General features: G+C 37.2%; 1 protein-coding gene across 2 annotated transcripts; it reads left to right on the top strand.

Annotated features, from left to right (window-relative positions):
* Positions 1–454: 454 nt before the first annotated feature.
* LOC117324900 (guanine nucleotide exchange C9orf72-like) lies at positions 455–15231 on the top strand. 2 transcript variants are annotated; one of them, XM_033880729.1, is made up of 9 exons: positions 455–762; positions 1867–3147; positions 3489–3596; positions 7993–8121; positions 8369–8479; positions 11717–11868; positions 12759–12819; positions 13604–13713; positions 14234–15231. In XM_033880729.1, the coding sequence occupies exons 2-9, from the start codon at positions 2608–2610 to the stop codon at positions 14427–14429; spliced, it is 1407 nt and encodes a 468-aa protein (XP_033736620.1). In that variant the 5' UTR covers positions 455–762; positions 1867–2607; the 3' UTR covers positions 14430–15231. The 2 variants fall into 2 exon arrangements, with proteins under 2 accessions (XP_033736620.1, XP_033736621.1); XM_033880730.1 differs by having other exon boundaries at positions 455–3147.
* Positions 15232–20094: the final 4863 nt, after the last annotated feature.

Genomic DNA, 20094 nt, shown 5'->3' with positions numbered 1-20094 from the left:
TTCACAACAACTACAACATAAATAGCCCCAAAAGCCAACTTCCACACGACATACAACAAACTTCAATAACGTGTCAGCCAATGGCTTCTACACTGTCATCCAACTATCTTCCTCTCACACGTTACATTCACAAACATTATAACACTTTTGCAATCAAAATGGTACACATAGATTAGCATATTATCAAATGAAATAATATACAAATTTAGAACTCTCAAACATTTAATCATCACTCGCAACCCTCTCAAACTAGATGAAGACTCTCATGCTACATACCCCACATTCTGTACATAAAGCACTTACTGAACACAAATAATTTCTTTATCATTTGATAAAATAATGTCATATACATATAAATGTACTAACAAAGGGACACAATGCAGTCACATTGTTAGCAATAATTATGACGTAAAATGTATGATAAAATATGCCATGAAATGAGTTTGAATTGAATTGAATCAGAGACTTCAGAATGATTGAATGGTGTTTTAAAAATGAGGGCACGTCTATTATTATGTTGTGGTTAATAGTGACGTACACAAATGGGTGTGTCAATATGTGGCGATGCGTGACATTTAGTAACTTAACACCTTTTTAGGCAATAGAAATCTTATATTTTGTACACATACATAATGCTCAAATTCTACTTTCATTTTCTATGCTCTACTGTAGGCCTATACCTTTTCAACCCTTTATCATTAGAGAGTTCCGTCTGGCTGATGGCGTGAATGTTGACATACCAGCAAATTCTAAGTTTCCTTGGTATAATTGCATCTCATATTATAATTGATGAACGACGCATAGCATTTCAAATGCAATATTTTTTTTGCGCTTGATATTAGTTTTAAATGGTGACGATTCCAAACGTGAACTTTGGAAACAGTTTAGACTGTCTGATGGATATATCCTATGTCAATATTGTTTTGTTTACAAAGCCACTTGGGATGATCTAACGTTATGAGGTTCTGCTAGAAGTTTTAGATGAATTTTATCAATGAATTACAATTTTCTTTCTTTCCGTATTCAGTGTGTTAAAATTTCTGTCTACAAAATATTTGTCTTCCCTCGCACTACCTCCAACCACAAACGGGATTGACAGGTTCCTGTTTGTCGATAGTGAATAATTCTGTCTCCTGATTTAGGAACCAGTTATACACTCTTCTTTCAAATATGGTCAAGTAAAATACAAACGTGCATAATTGATCAAAGCATGCTCGGTCAGTTGAGTGACATTAGAGACAATATTTAAACATCATGCCACCACAACTTGTCCCTTTTACATATCTACCCCTTTTTATTGATTAAGCTGTAATAATTTATGTTATTTAATCACTTTATTCATTGCAAGTTTTAACATGTATCACAAAATTCAGGTGAAAAATCAAATCTGTAGTTAATGTTGTGTCTCTATACACACATACATTCACCATTCTTTTTCCACATGATGAATGGATTCTCAATGTAAACTGGTTAACTTGACTCCTTAAGGTTAATTGGCAAAGGACAAATTCTATATTTAATTCAGTGTGATATGTGTAACAGAGCACATGATTAATTAAATTTAAATAACTGCCTCAGCTAGGGATCGAACCCGGGACCTCTGGATTACTAGTCTTACGCTCAACTGATCGAGCTAAAGAGATCTCTCTAGCCGAGCAGTATATTGCAGCTAGTATTTAACAGGGTTACATATGGATGCCATATATTCTAGTCAGGATGTACGGTTTTATAAAATTGTCTTCTAGTCAGGATGTACGGTTTTATAAAATTGTCTAACTATAAGCATAACTTGGTGAACCACATGCGGTAATTTTGCACAGCAAGTTGGTGCTTAAATTCACCCATAATATTCTTTTGTTTTTTCAGACACCAGGTTTTTGTGTGATAGCTGGAAAGAGAAGAGGAAACTCCTATGATAGAAAATCAAAATTGAAATACTCAAGTCTTAATCTTCTGAATGAGGTTGATGGTAACTTGGATAATACCTGCGTGATATTTCACATACCTGATGTACGGTACACTTTAAGATATTCCTATGAGGAAAAGACATTCCATGGCTGTGGTGCGTTCATACATGACAAATGAGGGAGGAATGGGTTTCTGAGATTACCAACCGTGAAGGGTTAATACTCTTGTTCGTAAACTACACCTTCTTTTCCGTGATTTTTCTTGTCTGTCTTCTGTTCATGTTGTGCTTAGCCAATACAACATCCTCGCCCAATGACCTTCTCATGTCTTTGATGCTACTGGCCACAAGTTTTGTACTGGTCAATATGGTTATAGCCGATTATGTTGTGTGTACGATACATTCCCACAGAGATCCACAACCCATTATGTAACCTTGGATTGCATATCTCTGTTGTTAGACTTAGGATAATTTTAAAATCATAGACAATAATACAAGATTGCAAGAAAGATACAGAAAAAAAAAGTTTTCTAATTGTATATATTTTTTTAAAACTATTTATCAATTGATAACTTGTTAATCAAAAGTGATTAAAATAGCAGAATGTCATTGGTTTAATTAATGTGCAAGTTACAACATTCAATTTGTGTCAATTTCATATATGGTTGAAAATTACAGTTAAGAATTTTTATTAATGTTACATGATGTCAAGTTCACGCAATATTAAACAGATTACCCGCCATGTTGATGCTGGTGTGATACATTTGACATCAGAAACAAATTTCTCGTCAAATCAGATGGAAATTGAGTCCCCGTTAAGTCCCTCATCAACTTATGTCAAAGCTAAATTGGACGAAGAAATAAGTCCAGATTTCATAAGTGCTTTTATCTTTGCACACTGGGACAATATTTTGGGACCACGCATCCTTAACGTGTGGCAGGGTACGGAATGTCACCTGACGGAACGGATGCTCAATCAAGTTTGTAGTCGTTCGCTGAGCGGAGAGATGTGTAGAGACATTCAGGACAGCTTTGTAGATTTCAAATTCCTGGACTTAGCAGAGATGGACATGATCTTAGCAGGATTTGTATTCATAGCACGAGGCAGTAGTGGTCTTAGTGTCCATTCCATGTCTGTACTGATGCCACATTCAGAACTTCCCACATATTTGGAGATGCATGACCTTCTCTCCCGATGTTTAAATGGAATCATCAACAAATTACGGAGGTTTTTACACATGGTAAGTTAAATTGTCAAACAAACAGGTAATATTGAAGAATTTTGATTGAAAGGTTGAAATATTTTGCACAATTGAAGTTCAGACAAAAGAAATGACGAAGGAAAATAAAGCTACAAAGTTATATATATTAGCTTTTCTTCTTAATTTCAAATGCATACGTTGAAGTTGTTACAACTCATATGCAGAAAAAGAGATGATTAAAGGTTATCTTCATTCAAGTATTTTTAATCTGATACTCCATACTCATCGTCGAATACCCACAGTCGATTATGGTACACTTATCTAAACGGTGGGTATCTGATGATGCCCACACCCTTGATTTACGATATTTCTATTTTTAGTCCGATACCCCCCATCCAGATATCAATGGAGAGTTTGTTGATAGATCCAGAGACTGCCTGAAGATGCTGACATCTATATACAAGTCCTCTCTAGCAATACCTATCAATGTAAGTAATCCTCTCTAGCATTACCTGTCAATGTAAGTAATCCTCTCTAGCATTACCTATCAATGTAAGTAATCCTCTCTAGCATTACCTATCAATGTAAGTAATCCTCTCTAGCATTACCTATCAATGTAAGTATAATCCTCTCTAGCATTACCTGTCAATGTAAGTAATCCTCTCTAGCATTACCTATCAATGTAAGTAATCCTCTCTAGCATTACCTATCAATGTAAGTAATCCTCTCTAGCATTACCTGTCAATGTAAGTAATCCTCTCTAGCATTACCTGTCAATGTAAGTAATCCTCTCTAGCATTACCTATCAATGTAAGTAATCCTCTCTAATACGATACCTATCAATGTAAGTATAATCCTCTCTAGCATTACCTGTCAATGTAAGTAATCCTCTCTAGCATTACCTATCAATGTAAGTAATCCTCTCTAGCATTACCTATCAATGTGAGTAATCCTCTCTAGCATTACCTGTCAATGTAAGTAATCCTCTCTAGCATTACCTATCAATGTAAGTAATCCTCTCTAGCATTACCTATCAATGTAAGTAATCCTCTCTAGCATTACCTATCAATGTAAGTAATCCTCTCTAGCATTACCTATCAATATAAGTAATCCTCTCTAGCATTACCTGTCAATGTAAGTAATCCTCTCTAGCATTACCTGTCAATGTAAGTAATCCTCTCTAGCATTACCTATCAATGTAAGTAATCCTCTCTAATACGATACCTATCAATGTAAGTAATCCTCTCTAGCATTACCTGTCAATGTAAGTAATCCTCTCTAGCATTACCTATCAACGTAAGTTTAATCCTCTCTAATACAATACCTATCAATGTAAGTAATCCTCTCTAGCATTACCTGTCAATGTAAGTATAATCCTCTCTAGCATTACCTATCAATGTAAGTATAACCCTCTCTAGCATTACCTATCAATGTAAGTTTAATCCTCTCTAATACAATACCTATCAATGTAAGTAATCCTCTCTAGCATTACCTGTCAATGTAAGTATAATCCTCTCTAGCATTACCTATCAATGTAAGTAATCCTCTCTAGCATTACCTATCAATGTAAGTAATCCTCTCTAGCATTACCTGTCAATGTAAGTATAATCCTCTCTAGCATTACCTATCAATGTAAGTAATCCTCTCTAGCAATACCTGTCAATGTAAGTAATCCTCTCTAATACATTACCTGTCAATGTAAGTAATCCTCTCTAGCATTACCTATCAATGTAAGTATAATCCTCTCTAGCATTACCTATCAATGTAAGTAGTCCTCTCTAGCATTACCTATCAATGTAAGTAATCCTCTCTAGCATTACCTATCAATGTAAGTAATCCTCTCTAATACAATACCTATCAATGTAAGTAATCCTCTCTAGCATTACCTATCAATGTAAGTATAATCCTCTCTAGCATTACCTATCAATGTAAGTAATCCTCTCTAGCATTACCTATCAATGTAAGTATAATCCTCTCTAGCATTACCTATCAATGTAAGTAATCCTCTCTAGCATTACCTATCAATGTAAGTAATCCTCTCTAATACGATACTTATCAATGTAAGTATAATCCTCTCTAGCATTACCTATCAATGTAAGTAATCCTCTCTAGCATTACCTATCAATGTAAGTAATCCTCTCTAGCATTACCTGTCAATGTAAGTAATCCTCTCTAGCATTACCTATCAATGTAAGTATAATCCTCTCTAGCATTACCTATCAATGTAAGTATAATCCTCTCTAGCATTACCTGTCAATGTAAGTATAATCCTCTTTAGCATTACCTATCAATGTAAGTTATCCTCTCTAGCATTACCTATCAATGTAAGTAATCCTCTCTAATACAATACCTATCAATGTAAGTAATCCTCTCTAGCATTACCTATCAATGTAAGTAATCCTCTCTAATACAATACCTATCAATGTAAGTAATCCTCTCTAGCATTACCTATCAATGTAAGTAATCCTCTCTAATACAATACCTATCAATGTAAGTAATCCTCTCTAATACAATACCTATCAATTTAAGTAATCCTCTCTAATACAATACCTATCAATGTCCAAAATTGTACAAATGAAAGGGCTGACCCTGGGGGGTGGGGCCTAAATGGATCTATTTGCCTTTATTGCTATGAACAATTAATTCTTTGGATTTAAGCAATGGTTATCACTCATATTTTCATGCACTGTTGGGCATAAAGAGATCATCAAAATCATGATGTGAAAATAAGCCCGGGGTCTTTCCCACTCACAGGGACTTAGTTTGTTGGTTATATTTTTGAAACCATTGAGATCCCCAACCCCATAACTATATATAACATTGATGGGCATAAAGAGATAAACACAATCATGATGTAAAAATAGGCTCTGGGGTCTTTCCTCACCCAAAGGGACTTAGTTTCATTAAACACAATGTTGTTAAAACAATCCCTTGGGTCTTTTCACACCCCTAGGGAGTCAGGACTTTGTTTCTGGGTTTTATCTTTGAAGCAGGTTGAGATCTGTTCCCCATAACCATATACATGTATAGCATTGTTTGGCATCAACATATCAAGCTATTACCTTTAGTAAAATCCAACCAGGTGAGCGATACAGGCCCTCTGGTCCTCTTGTTAAGGGGTAGGAGTAGGGTTGTGGGTAATAGGGGTGTGGTGGTGGTGGTAAGGGATTGGGGAGGCACAACACGTGTCTTAATACAGAAATCGTAGATATCCTAACATACCTAAACTGGATACAATAGTGGTCTCACTAGGATAATCCAGGTAATATACTAAATGGGCGAGGTCCAACACACCTGACATACCTAAACTGGATACAATAGTGGTCTCACTAGGATAATCCAGGTAATATACTAAATGGGCGAGTCTAACACACCTGTCATACCTAGACTGGATACAATAGTGGTCTCACTAGGATAATCCAGGTAATATACTAAATGGGCGAGGTCAACACACCTGACATACCTAAACTGGATACAGTAGTGGTCTCACTAGGATAATCAGGTAATATACTAAATGGGCGAGTCCAACACACCTGACATACCTAGACTGGATACAATAGTGGTCTCACTAGGATAATCCAGGTAATATACTAAATGGGCCAGGTCAACACACCTGACATACCTAGACTGGATACAATAATGGTCTCACTAGGATAATCCTGGTAATATACTAAATGGGCGAGTCTAACACACCTGACATACCTAGACTGGATACAATAGTGGTCTCACTAGGATAATCAGGTAATATACTAAATAGGGCGAGTCCAACACACCTGACATACCTAGACTGGATACAATAGTGGTCTCACTAGGATAATCCAGTAATATACTAAATGGGCGAGTCTATCACACCTGACATACCTAAACTGGATACAATAGTGGTCTCACTAGGATAATCCAGGTAATATACTAAATGGGCGAGGTCAACACACCTGACATACCTTAACTGGATACAATAGTGGTCTCACTAGGATAATCCAGGTAATATACTAAATGGGCGAGGTCAACACACCTGACATACCTAAACTGGATACAATAGTGGTCTCACTAGGATAATCCAGGTAATATACTAAATGGGCGAGTCTAACACACCTGACATACCTAAACTGGATACAATAGTGGTCTCACTAGGATAATCCAGGTAATATACTAAATGGGCGAGGTCAACACACCTGACATACCTAAACTGGATACAATAATGGTCTCACTAGGATAATCCAGGTAATATACTAAATGGGCGAGTCCAACACACCTGACATACCTAGACTGGATACAATAGTGGTCTCACTAGGATAATCCAGTAATATACTAAATGGGCGAGTCTAACACACCTGACATACCTAAACTGGATACAATAATGGTCTCACTAGGATAATCCAGGTAATATACTAAATGGGCGAGGTCAACACAGTTGGTTCTTCTCAATGTCAAGAGTTGTTGACATGTTTCAGCTCAGTGAGAGCTGTTATCAGAACTCTCAGGAATGCTGTCCCTGAGCTAAGCCCATTAATAACTCTTGGCATTAAAATTTGGATATAAGAAGAAAATGGCATTAAAATTTGAATATAAGAAGGAAATCGCATCAAAATTTGGATATAAGAAGAAAACGGCATTAAAATTTGGATATCAGAAGAAAACAGCATTAAAATTTGGATATAAGAAGGAAATGGCATCAAAATTTGGATATAAGAAGAAAACCACTGTTGGACTGACTCCTGATATATAATTACAACGTACATGAATTGTACAACTTCAATGACTGTAAAATCCAATTTATACCTGTTATATTTCTGTATTTCAGATTAGAATGTGTTTGACCCTTTTAATTGCTCAGAATAGGTAGATTGTGTAATCCTTGATGGTGACAATTACATATCATTACAGCTGTCTGAAACATTCCTCAGCCCCACCCACTTACTCGAGAGAGACTTCCTGTGTCGGTGTATTGCTGCACATCTCCTTACATTTGGTCACAGCCTAGTGATCGGGGAAAACACCAACAGAATCAACTTAGTAGGTTTGGCACTTTTAAAGTAGATAGTGAAATTATCATCTTTGCACATGTTGTATTTTAGATATATTACCATTTCCTTGATATCTTTAGGGACAATAAAATTATAGATTATAAGTAACATCCTAATGAAATCACTATATGAGAAATAATCCAGTAATTAGAAGGTAACAGGACTACTTAACGTTGATAAGATGATAAATTCTCATGTTGTTGTTTAAGATTGAGTTGATGTCCCTTATGTTACAGTTGATCACAACACTGGCCCTGTTCAACACAAAAAAGGAGAGACGATGTTCTATGAAAATCAGAGACGGTTGTACCTGTCATCATGATCTGTTTGTACAGGGCATTGTAAAGGTAAATTGACCCAGCACCATTGGTCAGTAACCTTACAGCGTATTCTGTATGTACAGGGCATTGTAAAGGTAAATTGACCCAGCACCATTGGTCAGTAACCTTACAGCGTATTCTGTATATACAGGGCATTGTAGAGGTAAATTGACCCAGCACCATTGGTCAGTCTCCTTACAGTCGTATTCTGTATGTACAGGGCATTGTAGAGGTAAATTGACCCAGCACCATTGGTCAGTCTCCTTACAGCATATTCTGTATGTACAGGGCATGGTAAAGGTAAATTGACCCAGCACCATTGGTCAGTAACCTTACAGCATATTCTGTATGTACAGGGCATGGTAAAGGTAAATTGACCCAGCACCATTGGTCAGTCTCCTTACAGCATATTCTGTATGTACAGGGCATGGTAAAGGTAAATTGACCCAGCACCATTGGTCAGTCTCCTTACAGCGTGTTCTGTTTGTACAGGGTATTGTAGAGGTAAATTGACCCAGCACCATTGGTCAGTAACCTTACAGCGTATTCTGTATGTACAGGGCATTGTAAAGGTAAATTGACCCAGCACCATTGGTCAGTCTCCTTACAGCGTATTCTGTATGTACAGGGCATTGTAAAGGTAAATTGACCCAGTACCATTGGTCAGTAACCTTACAGCGTATTCTGTATGTACAGGGCATTGTAAAGGTAAATTGACCCAGTACCATTGGTCAGTAACCTTACAGCGTATTCTGTATGTAAAGGGCATTGTAAAGGTAAATTGACCCAGCACCATTGGTCAGTCTCCTTACAGTGTTTTGTGTTGTCATTTGTGGTCATACAACAAGGTGATAACAATGATTTTACAGTCTGTCTGGTCTTGGTCTTTAATAGAGTAATTTGGGAGTGATTCCGGGTTAAAAGTGCAGACTTTTGACATTAATGATTATAAATGTATGTTAGAGAGATATGATTTTATCAAACATGATGCCTCTAGAAAGAAGTTGGAGAAATACAATTTTTTTCTGATATGATGCTTGTAGAAAGACGATACATTTCTGTAGTTATCTATTTAAAGAAAGAAAGAAAAAACAATAACAATTACAGTCAGTTCACTTAAATAGGGTTTAAATTTTAACTGAAATACCAAGTTAGTGTTCCTAATTCTGACTTAATTCACACCTCTCAACTTGATACGTCATTCCAGGAAATCTCCAGAGTATGAAATTTAGTTTAGAAAATATTAAATCCGGACCAGATAAAATTCTGGGAAAATCTGTTTTTATCCACGATGTTCACACTTGATATTCTAACAATGTATCACTTTGTTGTGCTGTACTACCAATACTTGTCATCCTTTTCTTGTGTAGAATGAAATTCAACTGAAAATAGAGTTATGGCCCTTTGTATATTTTATACCCACCAAAGCTAATGAGAGATAAACTGTGTCCGGAAAACTCCTCCTAAACCGGTGGGCCAATTCCGATGAAACTTCACACAAATATTAATGATCATGTGTAGATGTGCATGCCACTTTATTTTTCTCAAAATTATGGTTGCTATGGTAACTGGTCACTATAAACAGGTTTTCCGGTTCAAAAAGTTTGTCCGGACAACTCCTCCTAAACCGAAGGGCCGATTTCAATGAAACTTCACACAAATATAGAGGACCATGTGTAGATGTGCATGCCACTACCTTTTTTTTCAAAATTATGGTTGCTATGGCAACTGGTCACTTTATTACTGGGTTATCTTAGTTAGCCTCTAATTAAGAGTTCCAATTCACCATTGACTCGTGCAGATTGCGGGGGTATTAGTCAGCCATCCTGGTGACAGTTCTAGTTGTACAGATGTATCTGTTTGCATGGAAGTTGTCTTGAGTTAAACTCTTTCAGTCAACACAATTTTGCCCATATGTTCTGTACTCCAGGTTGTTTTACAAGTAATTTTCATTTTTGATGACTTTCCTTGGAATGACTGCCCATTTTTAGCTCACCTGGTCCGAAGTGATAGATATCACTCATATTAAACCAGTAGCATTCCTTAGTGGTGGGAATTCAAAAAGCTACAAATGGTGGGGATGGAAGGCAAGGCGAAACGGGAACAACTGCTATTAACGAGTTCTTCACTGGAACGATGTGGTGTATATTGCTCATGTTGAAATGGTAGCATCTTTAGGTGATGGGGATTCAAAAGTTACAAATGGTGAGGCTGGCTCCCTTGGGGGCTGAGGAGTGGGGTCAAAAGGGGTCAATTTGCCTATATGAACATCTTGTATTTTTGGAGCTGTTGAGATTCCCACTCCATAACCATATATAGCATTGCTGGGCATCAGGAGATAAACACAATCATGTTGTAAAAATAGGCACTGGGCCTTTTCTCACCCCTTCAGACTGTTAAGTAGTTTCTTGATTATTTTTTGAAAATGATGAAGGGCTTCCAAATTTGTTCAAATGAATGACTTTGACCTTCATTCAAGGTCACAGGGGTCAGATAGGCTAAAATCTTTAAACAACTTTTTTTTCAATAACCAAGAGACCCAGGGACTTGGTATTTGGCATGGAGAATGCTTGGATGAAGGGCTAATCAGTTTGTTTAAATGAATGACCTTGGCCTACATTCAAGGTAACTGGGTCAAATAGGCTAAAATGTTATAAACAACTTTTTCTCAATAACCAAGAGTCCCAGGGAGCTACCATGATGTTCAAATGAATGACTTTGACCTACGTTTAAAGTCATGGGTCAAATAGGTTTATAAACAACAATTTCTCAATAACCAAGAGACTCAGAGACTTGATGTTTGGCCAATGCTGCAATAAAGGATTACAAAATGTATTTCAATGAATAAATCTAGCCTGCTCTGATATTTGATAAAGTGGTAATTAGCTTAGTATCTGCATAAATTACCTATGTGCTAGATCAACTTTAAAGTTGCTGTAGTTACTGGGACATAGAAAGTGAAATATCAGCTTGTCTCCCAGCTTTGTGTGCATTTGAATTTCAAATAGGTAAAAATTATGATTTTTTTTTTGAATATCTTTTGTTCAAAATTTGTTCAATCATTCATAACTCTATATTCCTGTATAAAGCAGAACTTAACAGATATGAATGCTATGTAGAGAAAAGATTTAACTTTTCACACAGAAATGTATAAAACAGATATGAATGCTATGTAAAGAAAAGGTCTAACTATTCACATAGAAATGTATACAACAGAACGTGATTAACACAGATATCAAAGTTTTGTAATCATTATTCATACAGAAATGCAGTGATGCATATGACTTACCAGTGGCCCAGATTGTGGACAGTAAGTATCCGGTCAGCATTATCAACTTGACCACTCGAGATGTGAAGCAGGCTTACTCCTATCACCACCAAAGATTTTATAGTCCACAAGGTGTTGGACCAAACAAGTAAGTACACCATTATACATTTGGTAACTTTGGTACTTCATTACACTCAGTGTGACAATAGGTATCAGCCATATTGAATAAATGCTTCTTTTGTGCATGGGGCAACATTTTTAGCTCACCTGGACCGAAGGGTCAGGAGGGGCGGGGCCCAATAGCGGAAATGGAGGTAAATTGTTTAAATTGCTATTAGACATAAAGAAATGAATTGATTTTAACTATAATAATAATAATAATAATAATATCTTTTATTTAACCAGGGTAACATATTTAGACAATGTCTAGTTTACAACATGGCCCTGCAAATTTGCCCAGAAACATCCTTGGGGGAAGGGAAACAGAGTTTGCATAAATGGTGACTCAAACCCCTGGGGCCAGAGGGGTGGGGCCCAATAGGGGAAATTGAGGTAATCCTCTAAATCCTTACTAGTCCTGAATAACAAAATCGATTTTGATGAAATTTAGTCTGAAGCATAATGTGTAATTGGAAGGTATGGTTCCCATGGGGCTGGAGTGAAAAGGCCTAATAGGGGAAATGTTGCAAAAAAAAACAAAAAACAAAAAACCTCTAAATTCCTTCTTTTTGTAGAATGTTGTTTTTTTGTTCAGATTCATAAAAAAGGTAGAAAAAGAATTGTAATGTAACTTTAAATACTTTTGCTATGATTACTGAAACATCCAGGTGAGTGATGCAGGCCCTCTGAGCCTCTTGTTTATATGTGATCCAGAGCTTTGGTAGTGTAGACTGTTTTTTATGATAAATGTTCAATATTCCAACTGTATGTCACATCCCTAGTAGCAAGTTGACCTAATGAATAAGTTTACTTTTGTTTTTACGATTGCGAGTTTACCCTGATCCCAGTTGCCCTAATGAATTACTTGTCTTTTGATAGTGAGCTTACCCTGATCCCAGTAGAACACAGCGAGAATCTGGTCCTGGCACTTATGGACGAGGTCAGTATCAGTTGATTTTATCAGGCTCAGAACACCGATAAATCAAATATGGATTTTTATAATTAGGTTCCAGAATGTCTTCAATATATATCTTGACCCGTTTAAGTTGTAACCTAGCCGAGTGATTGCCACACAGGTATCCAAAATAACAACAAAATCAGGAAGTTCATATTTACAATTTCTATTATACCATCTGATTACAAGCAACGTACAATCAACATACAAGAGCATCACACGATAGCTGGTATCCTTGTCCATTCACAATGTGGTAAAAGTCACTGTGTTTGATGAATATTCACAATGTGGTAAAAGTCACAATGTGGTAAAAGTCACTGTGTTTGATGAATTTTCACAATGTGGTAAAAGTCATTGGGTTTGATGAATATTCACAATGTGGTAAAAGTCATTGGGTTTGATGAATATTCACAATGTGGTAAAAGTCATTGGGTTTGATGAATATTCATAAGGCCTGATACGACCCATCGTGGTACTAGGTAAATGTAATAACAACTATAATTTATACATGCTTAAAATCATCTTTTGACAAACATACTCATATCAACGACCACATACACATTCAGAAAGAATGATAGATGTGAACTTACTGTAACATGTCCATTATCTAGCCGGAAGGATTACTGACTATGACAGCCCTAAACACCCAGCAGTACAAAAAGTACTTAGCTAACATACTAACCTGTCATTTAAAGGTGAAACAAAGTCGGATTGTGACATAAGTACCATAGAGTTACATAAAGTTACAGCGTCTTAATATTTTTACCAGTTGGAGAAGCTGCCAGCAGAATGCGGGGTGCGAGAAGCATACATAGCACACTTTGTCACGACGCTGCAGAGGAAAGCCCTCGCTCTCATTAAATATGTGGAAGGTGAAACGTATGTATACACGTAGATTTAGACTGTTATTTACTGTATCCGTATACAGATGAACAACATTAATAGCAAATTAAAGAAAAATTCTATCTATATCAGCCTCATCCACACATGGCACCACGAAAGCCATGCTGCATTTCAGTTTTACATGTAAATTTTCTTGGGTACTAAATTCTTCTTGGTCATCAGTTGTATACTTTGAAAAGTTTGCTGGGACGGGTCTGTTAAAAAGTCATGATTACCTAAAAGTAAATTGTTGTCTTCTTGAATATTTGGTACTGACATCTTAAAATAAAATGACATAATGTACATGGTTTGTGGATTTCCTCAGAGACTATTTTAAGAATGTTGGTAATTGATTTTGGACTTGTTTCCAATTGATTTGACGATCGGTCTATCAGGGTAAATAAAGTACTTTTAACATAAATTTTAATATTCATGACTATTATGAATTCTAAAGTAGTCAGCGTAAATATTATGCCATGCCATTTAAATATCAATTTCACAATATCGTCTGTTACAGAAATTTTGGAAGTACAATGTTTCGGTCGGGAATGAAGAAGTTACGACAAGATTTGGGGATAGCATCTGAAGGAGATCTACAGATTATACTGGCCACAGCAGAGAAACTCAAACCTGGCATACTTTATTTTGTGTTTGGGGATGGTCAGTGGTCAAGTAGGAGTACTGATGTGTGGTCGTCAGGGGTCTTGGAATGATATATAGATTCACCAAAATGTCAGTACATGTATCTTCCTATTTTTAGCCCACCATCTGATGATGGTCGGCTATTTAAATGGCCTTGCCTCTGTGGTCAGTCCGGTGTGTCAATAAACATCCTTGTTATCGCTATTTCTGTAAAAGTACTGGAACTTCATATGTGGGTTCCACTTGGTTCACAGTTGTGTCAATTTGATTTTCAGTCTGATCCAGGAAACAAAATTGCAGTAAGGCATCCATCTTGAATTTTGACAATTTTAGTTTGTTATCTGTACAGAAGTACAGTTAAGTTTGTTCTCAAACTTCACTGTTAGGTTCACCTTGATCCGTAGTTGTGCCCATTTGATTTGTGTTTGATCCAACTTCCCAAATGTTAATGTCATGGTGTAGAAGTCAAAGTCTCGGAGTCAGAAGCCAAGGCATCGGTTAAAGGTTAAAAAGGTCAAGGACAAATTGGTTTGCCGATTATGACCCTGGGTCATAGTTGGAGACATCATCTATGATGAAAATGAAACAATTCAAATCTAACAAGGACTTTAATACAGGTATTTCTATTTTAGTTAGCCCAACAGATATGGAGCAGATGTGTTTGATGTATATTTTGCTCCCTTGCTACATAATAAGGCCTTTTCCAACCTCTCATTGTTCTGGCTTTATTAGCTCACCTACCTGAAGGTGTTTTAATAAATGACCTAGACGTTCATTCAAGGTCACATGGGTCAAATAGGCTATAATCTTCAAACGACTTCTTCTCAATTACCAAGAGGCCCAGGGACTTGATATTGGGCCTGTATTATGCTGGGGTGAAGGGCTATCTAGTTTGTTCAAATAAATGACCTTTACCTTCATTCAAGGTCACATGGATCAAATAGGCTATAATCTTCAAATGACTTCTTCTCAATAACCAAGAGGCCCAGGGACATGATATTAGGCCTGTAGCATGCTGGGGTGAAGGGCTACCAAGTTTGTTCAAATAAATGACCTTGACCTTCATTCAAGGTCACATGGGTCAAATAAGCTATAATCTTCAAACGACTTCTTCTCAAACACCAAGAGGCACATGGACTTGATATTGGGTCTGTAGCATGCTGGGGTGAAGGGCTACCAAGTTTGACCAAATAAATGACTTTGACCTTCATTCAAGGTCACATGGGTCAAATAGGCTAAAATCTTTAAAAGACTTCTTCTCAATAACCAAGAGGCCCAGGGACTTGAGGTTGGGCCTGTCTGTAGCATGCTGGGGTGTAGGGCTACCAAGTTTGACCAAATGAATGACATTGACCTTCATTCAAGATCACATGGGTAAAATAGGCTATTATCTTCAAACAACTTCTTCTCAAACACCAAGAGGCACATGGACTTGATATTGGGTCTGTAGCATGCTGGGGTGAAGGGCTACCAAGTTTGACCAAATGAATGACATTGACCTTCATTCAAGATCACATGGGTAAAATAGGCTATTATCTTCAAACAACTTCTTCTCAAACACCAAGAGGCTCAGGTACTTGAGGTTGGGCCTGTCTGTAGCATGCTGGGGTGTAGGGCTACCAAGTTTGACTAAATGAATGACATTGCCCTACATTCAAGGTCACAGGGGTGAAATATTTTAAAATCTTGCGATAGCAAAGAGTCACCAAGACCCGATATTAGGCCAATAGTATGCTGGAATGAAGGACTAGAAAATTTATTGACATAATTAAACCTAGCTTACTCTGATATTTGAATAAATTGGTTATCAGCATAGTATCTGTAGAAATAACCTCAATCAATTGCAAATTTGCTGTAGAGCCAGGTGAGCAATACAGGCCCATTGGGCCTCTTGTTTTGGGTTTGATCTAGAAAACAAAATGGCTGACAGTTAAAGTTTGTTATAAAGATTTCCAATTCATAAAAACATTCCTCTTAGATATCTCTTAAATTTCAGATGTAGGTTGATTTGGATATTTTCCTTGGTCCCTTTGTAATTTTAAGTCTGATTTAGAAGACAGCTGAAGCTTAGCATTGCTACTTCAATTCAAAGAAAATTCTCCACTTAGATTTCATTTGAGGGCTTCCTTTTTTTCAGATCATTAAAGTAGAGAAAAAATCATACATAGAACAAAGATCATTCAATGATGGGCGGCAAGTTCCCCCTTAGATCTCTTGCAGTTTATGATATAATCTTGGTATTGTTCATTAAATACCGACACAGAAATATCTGTGATAGTAATAGGAGCTTGTTGCTTTTGTCCATCACAAATGTCTCGTTTAAGGCACATGCCTTCCAAAACCGCACGGTCAATATATGACCTATATATTGTGGTTTTATGTACATACTTCACTAATCATTACAATGACCTCTATACCAGGAATTATCTATAATGATAATACTACACTAATCATTACAATGACCTCTATACCAGGAATTATCTATAATGATAATACTACACTAATCATTACAATGACCTCTATACCAGGAATTATCTATAATGATAAAACTACACTAATCATTACAATGACCTCTATACCAGGAATTATCTTTAATGATAATACTACACTAATCATTACAATGACCTCTATACCAGGAATTATCTATAATGATAATACTACACTGAGTAACACCAGTCATGTGATCATGGTAACTTAGTAACACCACAGTCGTGTGTGATCATGGTAACTAAGTAACACCACAGTCGTGTGTGATCATGGTAACTTAGTAACACCACAGTCATGTGTGATCATGGTAAATAAGTAACACCACAGTCGTGTGTGATCATGGTAACTTAGTAACACCACAGTCGTGTGTGATCATGGTAACTAAGTAACACCACAGTCGTGTGTGATCATGGTAACTTAGTAACACCACAGTCGTGTGTGATCATGGTAACTAAGTAACACCACAGTCGTGTGTGATCATGGTAACTAAGTAACACCACAGTCGTGTGTGATCATTGTAATGGTAACTTAGTAACACCACAGTCGTGTGTGATCATGGTAACTAAGTAACACCACAGTCGTGTGTGATCATTGTAATGGTAACTTAGTAACACCACAGTCGTGTGTGATCATGGTAAATAAGTAACACCACAGTCGTGTGTGATCATGGTAACTAAGTAACACCACAGTCGTGTGTGATCATTGTAATGGTAACTTAGTAACACCACAGTCGTGTGTGATCATGGTAACTATGTAACACCACAGTCGTGTGTGATCATGGTAACTTAGTAACACCACAGTCGTGTGTGATCATGGTAACTAAGTAACACCACAGTTGTGTGATCACTGTAACTAGGTAACACCACAGTCGTGTGTGATCATGGTAATGGTAACTTAGTAACACCACAGTCGTGTGTGATCATTGTAATGGTAACTTATTAACACCACAGTCGTATGTGATGATGGTAACTTAGTAACACCACAGTCGTGTGTGATCATGGTAACTTAGTAACACCACAGTCGTGTGTGATCATGATAACTTAGTAACACCACAGTCGTTTGTGATCATGGTAACTTAGTAACACCAGTCGTGTGTGATCATGATAACTTAGTAACACCACAGTCGTGTGTGATCATGGTAACTTAGTAACACCACAGTTGTGTGTGATTGTAATAGTAACTTAGTAACACCACAGTCGTGTGATCATGGTAACTAAGTAACACCACAGTCGTGTGTGATCATGGTAACTAAGTAACACCACAGTTGTGTGTGATCATGGTAACTAAGTAACACCACAGTCGTGTGTGATCATGGTAACTTAGTAACACCACAGTCGTGTGTGATCATGATTACTTAGTAACACCACAGTTGTGTGTGATTGTAATAGTAACTTAGTAACACCACAGTCGTGTGTGATCATGGTAACTAAGTAACATCACAGTCGTGTGTGATCATTGTAACGGTAACTAAGTAACACCACAGTCGTGTGTGATCATGATAACTTAGTAACACCACAGTCGTGTGTGATCATGATAACTTAGTAACACCACAGTCGTGTGTGATCACTGTAATGGTAACTAAGTAACACCACAGTCGTGTGTGATCATTGTAATAGTAACTTAGTAACACCACAGTCGTGTGTGATCATGGTAACTAAGTAACATCACAGTCGTGTGTGATCATTGTAACTAAGTAACATCAGTCGTGTGTGATCATTGTAACTAAGTAACATCAGTCGTGTGTGATCATTGTAACTAAGTAACACCAGTCGTGTGTGATCACTGTAATGATAAGTAACACAATTCTTGTATTGAATCTTAAGTAACATTGTTAAATCTTTTAAAGATGGTATAGTTTTATTTTTTGTAGTTAGTTATAATGTGATATGATTGAACTGGAAGATTGATTATCAAATTTATCTTTGTAACTTGAGCAGTGCCACAGCAATGTTTTTTTTATTAAACTGTTCAAAAATGACACCGTGTTTTATTTGTTTTATTTGTTTTTGCTTCACTCATTGTTGTATAAGCTCACCTTGCCCAAAGGACCAGAGAGCATATGCCACTGTTTTCTGTCCAGAAGGAAGAATACCTGAGAGATTTGGTCCAGATAATGAGATGTGGTCAGGAGCATTCTTTGGTGAACAGAACTAAATTCTCCTCTGGCCTCCAGTTAAAACCCTTTTTTCTTTTTTTTAAAGGATTAAAAAATGTTAAAATTAACAATGGAGATCATATGTTGTATAGATGGATGGTGTGGCTCCCGTGGGATTTGAGAGGCGGAGCCTAATAGGGGAAATTGAGGTAAATCATTTAAATTGCTACAAGTCATGAACTATTGAATGGATTATAATGAAATTTGTTCAAGAGAATTATTGGAAAAAGGCGATCCAATGGTATATAAATGGAAAGTGTGGCTCCCAAGTGACCAGAGATGTAGGGGAAATTGAGGTAAATGCTTTAAATCGCTACTACTATTCCTGAAGGACTGAATGGATTTGAATGAAAATTGGTCTGAAGCATTATTTGGCAATGGAGTTCCAATATTGTATAAACCTAGGATGTGTGTATAGCCCCTGATATCTCCTCATAAGGGTTCTTGTAATACTTTTCAAACAAGGGCTCTACCACAGATGTTGGTCTATGGTGTTCTTGAGAGGATCTGCTCAACACGACTGCCACACCTTTGACTGAATGATTGGTGATGCAGTGTGTTTCCAATTTCTAAATGGGGAGGAGTACTGAGGATATATGTGACAAGCCGACAGGATATAGCTAATATTGGCTCATGTCAACTCGCCCCCAAGGTGATGTGCAGCGGTGCTTCACAGCACTCGCCAGTCTAGTATACCGAGCTGCTACCATACAAACGTGCTTCACAGCACTCGCCAGTCTAGTATACCAAGCTGCTACCATACAAACGTGTTTCACGCTGTGTTAGTTTAACCATAGACTCCCTTCGCCGTTCATGGCATATCATAGATGAAGTCTACAACGTACAATCCATGTTCCCATTGTGAATAATGAGAAACGGAGGGTGCGACTCCTCTGGGGCTAGAAGGGCAGGGCCACATGACATAGGGCCACATGACATAGGGGAAACTGACATAGGGGAAACTGACATAGGGCCACATGACATAGGGCCACATGACATAGGGGAAACTGACATAGGGCCACATGACATCGGGGAAACTGACATAGGGCCACATGACATAGGGCCACACATGACATAGGGGAAACTGACATAGG

The sequence above is a fragment of the Pecten maximus genome, chromosome 4 (assembly GCF_902652985.1).
Source record: "Pecten maximus chromosome 4, xPecMax1.1, whole genome shotgun sequence".
In the NCBI taxonomy this organism is placed as follows: Eukaryota; Metazoa; Mollusca; class Bivalvia; order Pectinida; family Pectinidae; genus Pecten; species Pecten maximus.
This window is presented reverse-complemented; position numbering and strand designations above follow the sequence as displayed.

Coding starts and splice junctions, on each gene's coding strand:
- LOC117324900 (XM_033880729.1), top strand. CDS start 2,608: ATGATGTCAAGTTCACGCAATATTAAACAGATTACCCGCCATGTTGAT. Junction 11,869..12,758: donor CAAGGTGTTGGACCAAACAA/GTAAGTACACCA, acceptor GTCTTTTGATAG/TGAGCTTACCCTGATCCCAG. Junction 12,820..13,603: donor TCCTGGCACTTATGGACGAG/GTCAGTATCAGT, acceptor TATTTTTACCAG/TTGGAGAAGCTGCCAGCAGA.